The sequence below is a fragment of the Ursus arctos genome, unplaced genomic scaffold, assembly GCF_023065955.2.
Source record: "Ursus arctos isolate Adak ecotype North America unplaced genomic scaffold, UrsArc2.0 scaffold_24, whole genome shotgun sequence".
Taxonomy (NCBI): Eukaryota; Metazoa; Chordata; class Mammalia; order Carnivora; family Ursidae; genus Ursus; species Ursus arctos.
Window position 1 is genome coordinate 6,663,918 of NW_026622919.1, and position 10,839 is coordinate 6,674,756.

Below are 10,839 nucleotides of genomic sequence, written 5' to 3' on the forward strand. Positions count from 1 at the left end.
ATTGAAGTCATCTCTACACCCAACATGGGGCTCGAACTCATAACCCCAAGATCAAGAGTCACACGCTCTTCCAACTGAGCCAGCCAGGCACCCCTCAATTCTCATCTGTATGTTCTTATGCCAGTAACATACTGTTTCGATTACTCTTTGTAATATGATTTGCGTCACGATAGGACTGAGCCCTCTTCCTCCTCTCAGCCCTTTTGCATGGGCCCCCAACCGCAGGACTTCCAGGAAGACCTCTTCCCTCCACAGCCTGGCCTGGACACGAGGCCAGATACCGTTTGCTTCCCAAAGCTGTTCTTCAAGAATTGTAGCTACTGGGTTATTAATCAGCATGCTAATTAAATTATGTCAGGTTAAGGCTGGAATTTACCTTATTACTGATGAGGAAACCCAGGCCATCAGCCTTCCCTCTCTCAGCCTCTGCCCTGCCCTTATTTTATGCGACTCTTCATCTGGCATCTGAGGTTTTGCCCCGGACGCTAAAACAGATGTGGAGTGCTAGCCCGATCCCAGCATTGGGTCCTCAGAGCTTCACACACTTTTTCTCACTTAATTCGCGTAACAACTCTTCTGTTATTCCCATCAAAACCCAGTTTACAGATAGACAAACTGAGCCTCAGAAAAGTTCAGTGAGTTGTCCATGGTCACACAGCTTGTAAGTGGTGCTCGGGGTTAGAGCCCAGGTCCGTCTGATCCTGCAGCCTGCACTGTCATCTCCGGGTATGCCAAGCTTGCTCACGTGACACCTGCATGGGAAGGAGGTTCCCTGCCACTGGGACCCGTTGCTGTGGTAGAGAAACATTTCTGGAGTTGACACCCAGACTATTGTACCCCTTGGACCCAAAGCCCGGTAGGCCAGATGCCCCCTGCTCTGGCCCCGCTGCAGACACGTATCCTGCCCCTCCTTACTCCACACAGCCCAGGTTCCTCTTTCCTAAGCAGCGGTGACTCGTGTGCCCTGTGCACCAGCCCTTCCAAGAAATGACACTCAATTTGTTGACTAATTAAAAGCAGGAAACCCTCTATAAAAGGAAGTGAGTGGGTCAGAAACTCAAAGGCAGTCCAGATAAACAACGTGCAAGCTTGGGCTCAGGCCGAGCTGCGAGAGTGCAGCTGGGATCCGGGGGTGCTCTTCAGTGGTCGGCAGAGGGGCAAGGAGCCTGGGAGGCAGGACCATGCGGCTGTGGCTAGTTCTTCTCCTGCTCAGCCTCCCAGGTGAGTGCGGTGGGGGCTCCGGGGACTTGGTACCCCTGGGACAGGGCAGGGGACTGAGAGTTATCCCAGGCAGAGGGGAGGTGTCGTATCGGGGGAAATGAGAGGTGGTTTTGTGAATTTATTCAGCAGAAGCACACTGGGTTCTTACTTTGTGCCAGGCATTCAGCAGGCCCTGAAGACTTGAAGGGAAAAAAGAAACAAGACTGCCCATTAGAAATGGGACCCCAGACAGCTCAGTGGGTGAGCAACCGATGGCAAGGCTCGAGGGAGGAGTGCTCAGAGGCCCAAGCAGGTTTGGCTAAAGGAGCTACAGAAAGCCATGCAGACACCAACCATGTGATGAGCCTTGAAGAGAAGGATCAGCCCTTCAAGCAGAGAAGGGAGAAGAGCGTTCCAGGGACAGAGGACTGCTTGACCAAGACACGGAGGCTTGAGAGGGGATGGTGCATTCGTGCACAGGGGTGATCAGTGTGCAGGGGGCTTTGGGGTGACTGGTGGGCCGTGAGGTTGGAAAGGCACTAGAAAAGATTAAGAAGGCCCTTTGACACCATGCCCAGGACCTGAGGCTTTCAAAGAGAAAATTGCTCAGGAACCGGGAGGGAGGTGGGAGGGGGTCATGTATCTTCTCTGTGGGAAGCCACTGCACACACTGAGAGCAGACATTAGGGTCAGCCCAAAAGTTTGCACGACGTATGCCGCATGTGTGGGCCGCACACAGCCTTCTCTATGAGCCAGGAGACAAGCCTTCTAGGAGAACAGACTGGTCTGCAGGGGTTCCCAAAAAAGGGCATAGCCAGGGACTTGGGAGCCTGGAGTTCTAGTCCTGACAGCAGTGCATGCCATGGGCAAGCCCCCTTCTTTTTCTAACACCTGGATTTCTAGTGTGAATGGAAGGTCTTTGATGCCCTTCCTAGCTGTAATGTTGGGGGACTCTGCTATTCGGATCAGATGTAAATAGACAAGGGCTGTGGTCTTTCTCGAAATATCAAGGCCATTTCTGATTTTATCAGTGGCGGAAGCCCTGTGATGATAAGTACAGATGGGCAGGGAGGGCGGCGGTTTCTCTGTGACTACTACGTTCCTTAGGCAGGACACCGAATAGCCCAGAATTCCCAAATGACAGCAGTTCAGAATGTCTGCCTCTCCCCCTGGACTCCAGGTTTGCATTTGAGTTCAGAGACCCCCATGTGCTCACTCTCTTAATCCCAACGTCCAGCACACCCGGAGGCCAAGGGAAAGGGTCAACCGCCTGGCCTCCCACGCACGATGTGCTCCCACAGTGGGGTCAGACGCACACACCCACAGGCACTCATGCCCCATTCACATCTGTGTGCTTACACACTCCTACAGAGTTAGACACACACTCACGTGCCGTGTCCCTCACATGCACACACCCACACAAACAGTCTTCTCCCCCAGATGGAGGCTGAGACCCACAGTGGCTGCTCTGTGGCTTTGGGCAGGGTGGCTTGGCTGCAGAAACAGGACAGGGTGTCCGTCCTTCTCCAATTTTGCAAGTTCACGAGGGAAAGGGGTGAAGTAATCAGTGATGCAAGAAAAGCCACCCCACTAACAGACTGCTTTTAGATGTTCTGGGGTTACTTCTGCAAAATGAAAAGGAGAGAAGGTGGATGGAGTGAAGTCAGAATGACCCAACTTCCAGTAGGACGTTCTTGTCGGGGCCTTTACACGGTCCTGCCGCAGCCCTGACGGGGAGGTAGGGCACCGGCACCGATGGTGCTCAGTGAGTGTTTACAAGTGGGGGAACGGGGCACAGACCTGCACCCCAGAAATTACTCTTCCCCCTTGAGCTGGCACGGCTGCATGGGGACACCAGCAGGGATGCCCTACCCCATCTGTGTGAAACAAGATGGATTCAAACCCCTTTGCACGTCCCACACCCCATGAGCTCCTCTGCTCTGAGCTCTCCCTTTGGCTGCCTTGTTATGAACCCAGAAGGGGGCTATCAACCCAGACAGGGAGCTCAACTGTTCTCTTGACTTTGACACAAGATTATTCACGCAAGCGTGGTGCACATGGGGCAAACTTTCCCGAAGGATTGACATGAAGGAGAGCGTTTCCATCTCAGAGTCAGGGAAAGGAGAGATTGAGATTCAAACAGCCTTATGCTTTTAAAACCCATTGGCCCTGTTCCTGAGTCCTGCTCCCAGCCGACTGCTGTCCTAACATCTCCACCTTCCTTCAGACCAGCTCTCGACAAAACACACAGACGGGATTAATAGTTCTACTCATCACAGTCTGTGTTTGTGAGAACTTCCCACATGTTTTTTTTTTTTTTTTAAACAAGCCCAATCGCATTATGAATGCTTTACTGCCAGATTAAATTAGCACAGCTGGGATTGGTAAAACTTCTATTTCAAAGGAGCAACATCTCTAATCCTGTTTATGATTGTCGGCAAATACCAGCCAACTGACCCCCAGCGTTGGGTCATAGCTGTGCTGTGTATTGTTGTCTTAACAAAGAAAACCACCCCTTCTGCCAACTCTTGTATTTGATTTTAACTGCCATCGGTTACTGTCTCTTAGCAATCTTTTTCCTAATTGAGTCCTTTCGATTATTAAAATTTTTTCTTTTTATCGGTTAATGGTATTGTAAACATTTACACATAATAGAAATGTAGATTTAGAAAGGGAAACTCCCCCCCCCAAGCCCCAGGTTCAGCACTGACCACTGTTAAGAGCTTACAACACCTATTGTCCAATTTTTTTCTATGCAGGCACCACAGAAAAACCACAGAAATGGAATCCAAACACTCAGGCAAATTTTAAAAACCCAGTAGTAACGTATCTGGGACGTCCTCCCTATTAGTACTAGTGGTTTGTCTTCTTTTAACGACGGTGTGGGAGGACGGTGATTGACTAGCCCACTCCCCCAGGAACGGTGTCGGAATTTGCTTCCAGAGTCTACTGTGTTTTACGTTATTAGCACTGTAATTAGCAGCCTTAAACTTCAGTGCCCCCTGGTGTGGAAATTAGAGTTCACGCCAGAATCAAAACGATTATGTCCCAGATCATGACAGCCAGCATCTTAGCAAAAACAACCGTAAACTTTATTGGTACCTTCCAGGATCCAGAGACCGTGCAAGACACGGGGACTGGGGATGGGGAAGAGAGAGAACATAAACCCAAAGTCTCTGCCATTCAGGAAAGAGTGTCCTAATAAGGGAGACAGAGAGACTGGTAATGGTGACAAAATACCAGTGTAACACTCAGCTTCCTATAAGGGCATGGAGAAATGGGAGGAAGCAGTTCTGGTTGGAAAGGGAATAAGGTGATCAGTAGGCTGGCTGGGCTCAGAGAAGGGTCTCCAGGTAGAAGGAGGGACGTGAGCAGTGACTTAGCTCCTGGGAGGGCACATCGGGGTCAGAGGAAGAGAAAAGTGGGTGTGGGTTATAGGGTCCAATGGAAGGCAAGGAGGAGCATGACATGGTGCTGGACAGAGAACTTGGATCTAGAAGGAAAAAAAAAAAAGTTGAATGCCCAACGAAAGCATTTTAAATCATTCTGAGGCAGTGGGGAGCGGCTGCAGCTGAGGACCAGGTGGGAACAATTTCAGCACGTAACTCCAGCAGTGACACGGAGACATTGGAGAAGGGACTGCAACAGGAGCTGGAGAAGCTTCTCTGACTGCCACAGCCCTGATCCAGGCACCAGATGAGCTCCTGACCTGGTGACAGGCTCTCACTGATGGGGCAACCCCCAAAAGAGTATCTGCGTTTGACACATACCCACGTCTTACAACAACCTGCAAAGTAGAGAGGAGCATAGCCATTTTGCAAATAGACCCAGGGAGGCGAGGTAGCTTCCCCAAGATTTCCCAAGTAGTGTGTGGTACATGCGCCTCCTTGTGTCCAAATTCGCTCTCTTTCTGCTGCGCCATGCTGTCATCACGAATCGTGACAGTAGGGAGGAAAGAAGGAAATCCTTTTGAGAAGCATTTTTGAGGTAGAGTGGACTAAATGGCCAACCAATCAGTTGTAGAGAAGGGAAAGACGGGATCAGTGGAGTTGCCAAGTTCGCTGTCAGCACGCTAGAGCGCTGTTGGTTTGGGGAGAGTAGAGTCAGTGCCGCTGATGGAATACTAAGTTTATTTCCAACGGCTACTGTAACAAATGGCCACAAGCTCAGTGGCTTGAAATGATAAAATTTATTATCTTACAGTTCTGAAAGTCAGAAGTCCAAAATGGTCTTTACTGGCCAAAAGCAAAGCGTTGGCAACGTTGCATTCCCTCTGGAGGTTCTAGGGAAGAATCCGCTTTCTCACCTTGTTCAGCTTCCAGAGGCTGCCCAACTCCTTGGCTCCTGGTCCCTGTATCGACCTTCAAAGCCAACAGCATAGCATCTTCCAATCTCCCTCTGACTCTGACACTAACTCTTTTTCGTCTTATACGAACCCTTCTGATGACATCAGACCCAACGAAATAATCCGGGATTATTACCCCACCTCGCACGTTCTTGGGATTACGACGTCAACATCTTTGGGAGGCATACACCTACTGAGCGCAAACGCAAACCTCAAGTGAACTAAGAGAACATCAGGGAGAAGGTACAGGGTGTGAGGTGGTGCACCTTCCGGCGCAACAGACCTGAGTCCCGTGGCCCCGTGGAGACGCCCCCCAGCCCCTGGCCGGACCCTGAGGCTCTGGGGCTAAGACAGTCAGGAGAGGCTTCCACTGGGTTTCTCTGCTTCTCCCTGCTTGTTCGCCTCCATGTGATCAAGGCACAAGAGGCCATTGCCAAGGACAAAGAGTGTCTGTCCAGCCACATGCATTCAGCTTGATGGAGTCGATCCCCAGAGCAGCACGATGCCCTTTCCACTTGTGCTTGTCCCTGACCCATCCCACTCCCCGCACACCTTTGCTAGTCTGCCACATGAGCCCTCCAAGGGAGAGGAGAAGTACTGAAGCAGGCCAAGTGCAGGGTGGATTTAGTCCTGTGACTCTGGACTTTGGGGTAGAGACGTACGGTGTGTATCTGGAAACGGTAGGCTGGAGCTAGGGAAAGAATGTGGGTCACAAACATGGATTTGGGGAATCATCAGCATGTTGACAATAACCAAAATCATAGGAAGGGAGAATCCCTGCATGGGGTTGAAATAAGGTGGGACAAAATGAGGCCTGGAGAGGGACCCCTGGGCTCCCCCCGCGACGCTCTGGGGCCGGTTCACACTGGCTTGGAAGACCCGACTCTTCTCAGCTGTGTGTCCGGTGGCATTACACTGACTGCCTGAGATCGACCAGGGTGGCAGTATTTACACGACAGAAACTGGAAAATGCTACAAATGGAGATTTTCTTCCCCAGAGGGCTAGTTGTGAAGTATTTATCAACATACCACTTTTGCACCAAGATTTAAAGAGGGAGGAAGAGAAATCAGTGGAGGCCTCAGAGATGAGCAGTCTGAGAAGGAGGAGAGCGGATGAGGACCAAGTTTCGAAGCCAAGACAGACAGTGTCAGAAAGTCAGGAGGGTCACGACTGCGGGCAGGACCAGGGAAGCGAGGACCGAAGAGGCTGGACATTATCACTGCGGGAGGTAATGGTGAAGCTGGACAAAGGGGGCGGATCTTTGGGGTCAGCCAGGGGGTGGCTGCAAAGGCCCGGACACTGGCTCAGTCCCTGGACACCAACCCGGGGCCACTTGAGCCCATGGGGCTCCCAGGCCAGGCCTGGCTCCAGGTGGCAGAAGTTGTATCTTGGGGTTCTGTTTTCCAGGCTGTTTCTCCATCCAAGGCCCAGAGTCTGTGAGGGGCCTAGCGGGGGGCTCCGTGACCGTGTGGTGTCGTTATACACCAAGATGGGAGGCTTACGAGAAGTGGTGGTGTCGCGGAGCAGAGTGGAACTCATGCCAGATCCTCGTTCAAACCAATGGATCGGAGCAAGAAGTGAAGGGAGACCGTGTGTCCATCAGGGACAACCAGAGACACGGCTTACTCACGGTGACCATGGAGGAGGTCAGGCGAGATGACACAGACACTTACTGGTGTGGGATTAGCAGAAATGGACCTGACCTTGGGGCGTCTGTCAAAGTGACCATTGACCCAGGTAAGAACTTTCTCGTTTACACAATGAGGCCCTCATGCTCAAGACAGAAAGAGTGAGGGCTTCCGCTTCCCCCTTCCCAAGGGTAGATGGGAAATGGTTGAGTACCTGAGAACAGTGTCCCCATCACCGTCCCTGAGGTCACATGAGGTATTGGACTGATGCACATGGGGCTGGCAGGTCTTAGGGTGGGGGTGGGGACGTGGACCCCGCCTTCACTGCCCATGTCCCAGGCCAGCTTTCCTGGGGACCCACAACCCTGGCAGCCCCACAGTCTCTCATCAGAGGCATGGATGGACCTTGGATGCTTTAGGTCCCAGGGCATGGCTCTGGGAAGTGGTCACTGGTAGTCACACTCCAGACCCGTGACTACACAGAGAGGGGCAGGGGGGATTCCTGGGGAAGCTCTGAGGGACCCAGCACTGAACCCCAGGAACTTGGCCAACCCAGAGTAGCTCTGGGCATTCGACAGTGCCTCTCCTCTCTGGGCCCCCAGCCGCCCTGCCCTCTGCTTTCCGTGGCTGCAGAAGAATGAGCAAGGAGTTAGAGGGACCCCAGAAGGGGCTCGAATAACAGTGGATGCTGTAAGGAGAAAGGAAGGCCAACGTCAGGGCCCCTCTGGCTGTCCTGGGGTCTCCTCGGGCCTAGGACTCAACTCAAAAATAGGTCGTGGACACTCAGTGCCAAGCTGGTGTCAAGAATCCAAGACCAAGCAGACGACCACAAACCGTCTTCATAGTTTCTCATAAAGGTGTTTAATTTTTCACAGCCATTGCTCACGGTTCAACCAGAGTGTGCCCTCTTACTCACCAGCCCTCCAGAGTCCTCCTTCTCCTCCTTACCTCCCCAATAATGGGGGCCCCGTTTCCAGAACCACGTGTCCGTGAGCCCAGCTCAGGCACTGCTTGAGGACTGGGGATGTCCTCCCCCCACACCCGGCTAAAGTCCCACCTAGAGGGGTAAGCGGAGAGAAGTAGAAAGACGGAGCTCTCTCCCCAGAAGCAACTGCCTTGCGTGCTTCTGGTTCCCTTTTATTTCTTCTTGCCACACCTGAGTCTATGGAAAGGCACTGAGAAGTGGTTCAGAAAACCCAGCGGAGGGCCCCTGGCTGGCTCAGTCAGTTAAGGGTCTGCCTCTTGGTTTCGGCTCCGGTCACGATCTCAGGGTCATAAGATCGAGCCCTGCGTGGGGCTCTGTGCTCAGCGGAGAGTCTGCTTGAAATTCTCTCTCTCCCTCTGCCCTTCCGGCCCCCTCTAAAATAAATAAACAAAATCTTAAAAACAAAAAAGGAAAGAAAGAAAGAAAGAAAGAAAGAAAGAAAGAAAGAAAGAAAGAGGGGCGCCTGGGTGGCACAACGGTTAAGCGTCTGCCTTCGGCTCAGGGCGTGATCCCGGCATTATGGGATCGAGCCCCACATCGGGCTCCTCCGCTATGAGCCTGCATCTTCCTCTCCCACTCCCCCTGCTTGTGTTCCCTCTCTCGCTGGCTGTCTCTCTCTCTGTCGAATAAATAAATAAAATCTTTAAAAAGAAAGAAAGAAAGAAAGAAAGAAAGAAAGAAAGAAAGAAAGAAAGAAAGAAAGAAAGAAAGGAAAAGAAAACTCAGCAGAAAGGGAGAAGCCTGGGGACTGTACCCAGAGACGCAGTTTCCCAGTCCAAGGGCAGGGGGACTCCTGGGGTACTGGGAGCTGCCCATGAGCCCTGTCTGTCCCCGTAACCTGTGGCTGACTCTGCCTGTGTCTAGCGGACAGGGTTCTGAGCACCCCGGCGAGCCTGCTTTCTACAACTACCAGCGGCCGTGCCGGGGCGTCGTCCAACTCCTACACCAGGTAAGTGGCTGCCGTCCTCACCCTGCCCCGGCCTGGGGCCTCTCCGACTCTGCTTCTGCGCCCTCATAGGATGCCAGAGCTGTCCCAGCCAGGGTCAAGGCCCAAAGCTACCCCCCCCACTAACCCACTCCTGCCCATGTCACCCCTCACCTCCCCTCTCCCCATTCCGCCCTCCCCAGGAAGCCCATCTGCAGAATCTTTCTCTATATTCAGTTGTCAACAAAAAAGCCCCGATGACCTGGAGCGTGCCCAGGGGAGATAAGACAGAATCCCCACGGTGCGAGGCCCCGGGTGCCAGGGAGCAGGAGCGCGGCTCAGCTGCCGGAGCTGGCATTTTCGGCAGCGGCAAAGGCACACAGCCTGTCATTGGTCACCCTAAGGGGCAGAGCCGAGACGCACTTTGGAGAAGGGGAGCCGCAGGACGTGCGCTGAGAAAGGAAGGTGGGCCCAGAGCAAAGCAAAACCAAGGAGGTGAAGTTCCTTCCGAAGGGCCGTCACAGTCGAGCCGGAGAGGTTCACGGTGGTCTTCGGAATGGGGCTGCCGGGCCCAGGGTCACAGGCCTTGCGGGGCTGGCCAATGCTCCACCTTGTCCGGCCGCTGGGAGTGACGGGGCCTGGGGGCCTAGGGCTCTGACGTCTCCGTCCCCTCTTGCAGGGACCACTACATTCTCCTGGTGTTCCTGAAGGTGCCCGTCCTGCTCGTGTTGGTCGGTGCCATCCTCTGCTTGAAGGGGTCTCAGCAGAGACCATCCATCTATATGAACTTGCCCTCTGTTCGCAGCAGACACACAGCCCCTTAGATGGACGAGCAGAACCTTCCGCCCCCGGACCCCATTTCCAGAGGAGACACAGGCTGTGGCAGAAATGCCTCTGGGTCCTCGGGAGGCAGTGACTGAGGCTGGGGTGCTGAGGGGCTGGCCGGGCACCCTCCCGACTCTGCACAGCTCAGGGACGCAACTTGGGGCCCCTTTTGAGGCGTCATGGCCTCCTGGACTTGTTCCCACTCCTTCGGGTAGCAAATGCCCACCTTGCCCAATGTGGGACCAAAGCTCATGGTCGGAGCTGTCGGGATGGGACCCAAACCGTGTCCTCTCAGCTGGAAGAAGTCGGGGCACAGAGCCAGCGACCAAAGCATAGAGAGAAGCAATAGGGGTGCAGACAGAGACAGAGATGGAGCCCTGCCCACGCCCTGGTCTCCTTCACGCCCGAGACCAGCTCGGCCCCCTCCATGTCCGAGCTTCTGATATATAAGGTTTTTTTCTGAGCCAGTCAAGTTGGGCCTCAGAAACTCCCTCAAGGTTGGGGAGGGCCGTCAGGAAAACTGAGGGAAATGGATTTTGCCTTTCCTACATGATGATATTTTAATAATCTTAATAATTTGTTTAAATAATCTTAATAATTAAAAATGTCTGTGATAAACGATTTTTTTTCATTTGTCCATTCGGGTGGACTCAGTCCCTTTGCGCCGTATGGGCCGTGGGTCCTCCCCCCGAAGGGAGCGTCACCTCACGTGAGAAGGAAGAGCCCCATTTGAGACGCGTCCACCCACATGCAACACACACCAACACGCCCGTTGGCGATGTTTGTTTTCCCCTGCAGCTTTACTGAGCTCTAACTGACAAATAAAACTATATATTTAAGGTGTAAATGTGATTTTTTAAAGGGGCACAAAGTGATGATTTAACATATTTTTGCCTCGTGAAATGAGCACCCAACCTAGTTCATTAACAC

General features: G+C 52.9%; 1 protein-coding gene across 1 annotated transcript; it reads left to right on the forward strand.

Moving 5' to 3' along the window:
* The first annotated feature begins 1,046 nt into the window (after positions 1–1,046).
* LOC113265199 (CMRF35-like molecule 7) lies at positions 1,047–10,530 on the forward strand. Its single transcript, XM_026512301.4, has 4 exons — positions 1,047–1,221; positions 6,954–7,283; positions 9,024–9,108; positions 9,764–10,530. The coding sequence occupies exons 1-4, from the start codon at positions 1,182–1,184 to the stop codon at positions 9,906–9,908; spliced, it is 600 nt and encodes a 199-aa protein (XP_026368086.2). The 5' UTR covers positions 1,047–1,181; the 3' UTR covers positions 9,909–10,530.
* Positions 10,531–10,839: the final 309 nt, after the last annotated feature.